Below are 573 nucleotides of genomic sequence, written 5' to 3'. Positions count from 1 at the left end.
TGCGCGAACCCTCCCCCAGGAGCGGCGCCACGCCCTCGCAGATGGCGGCGCCCAGACCCCTAGAGGCGCCGGTCACCAGCACCCAGCAGGCGCCCCACGATCCTTCCGTTCCGCTCATCTGAGGAAGGGGAGACTCACTGACTGCTTCGCCGAGGGCCACGGGTTGTTGCGTGGTATCATTTGTGTTTACGAGTGCACTGTGATGAGTGTTACTGCATGACGGTGCACTGCTTTAGTTCTGTATGAGGGACGTTTTAACTGTACTGTTGCCTGAGTGTCACGCGTTGTGTGTCATGTTGCTGCTGTTTGCTGTACTGGATTGAGAGTGTTACTCATAATGTACTGCTTTGACTGTTTCGAATGATGGTGTATGCTGCTGACGTAGTGTTAGGTACGAATCTGATGAGTTTCACTCTGCTAGTGTCACTGCTGTTGCTGTTACTGTTGAGTGACACCTTCTAGACTGAGTGCTGACTGACTGATGTGAATTATCTTCCGTATGTCTTCATCTTTACTGATGCTGAATTCTGTTAGGTTGATGACATGGTTTGTAATTGTCTGGTGCACGCAACT

At 51.3% G+C, this 573-nt stretch overlaps 1 protein-coding gene across 1 annotated transcript in view; it reads right to left on the bottom strand.

Annotated features, from left to right (window-relative positions):
* LOC119591530 (sepiapterin reductase-like) overlaps positions 1-573 on the bottom strand; it is a gene marked incomplete in the record, with an annotated part of 9837 nt that overhangs the window by 6798 nt on the left and 2466 nt on the right. Inside the window, 1 exon segment of the mRNA XM_037940278.1 lies at positions 1-118. Coding sequence (XP_037796206.1) covers positions 1-118 — 118 coding nt within the window.

This window comes from Penaeus monodon, chromosome 28 (genome assembly GCF_015228065.2).
Source record: "Penaeus monodon isolate SGIC_2016 chromosome 28, NSTDA_Pmon_1, whole genome shotgun sequence".
NCBI lineage: Eukaryota > Metazoa > Arthropoda > Malacostraca > Decapoda > Penaeidae > Penaeus > Penaeus monodon.
This window is presented reverse-complemented; position numbering and strand designations above follow the sequence as displayed.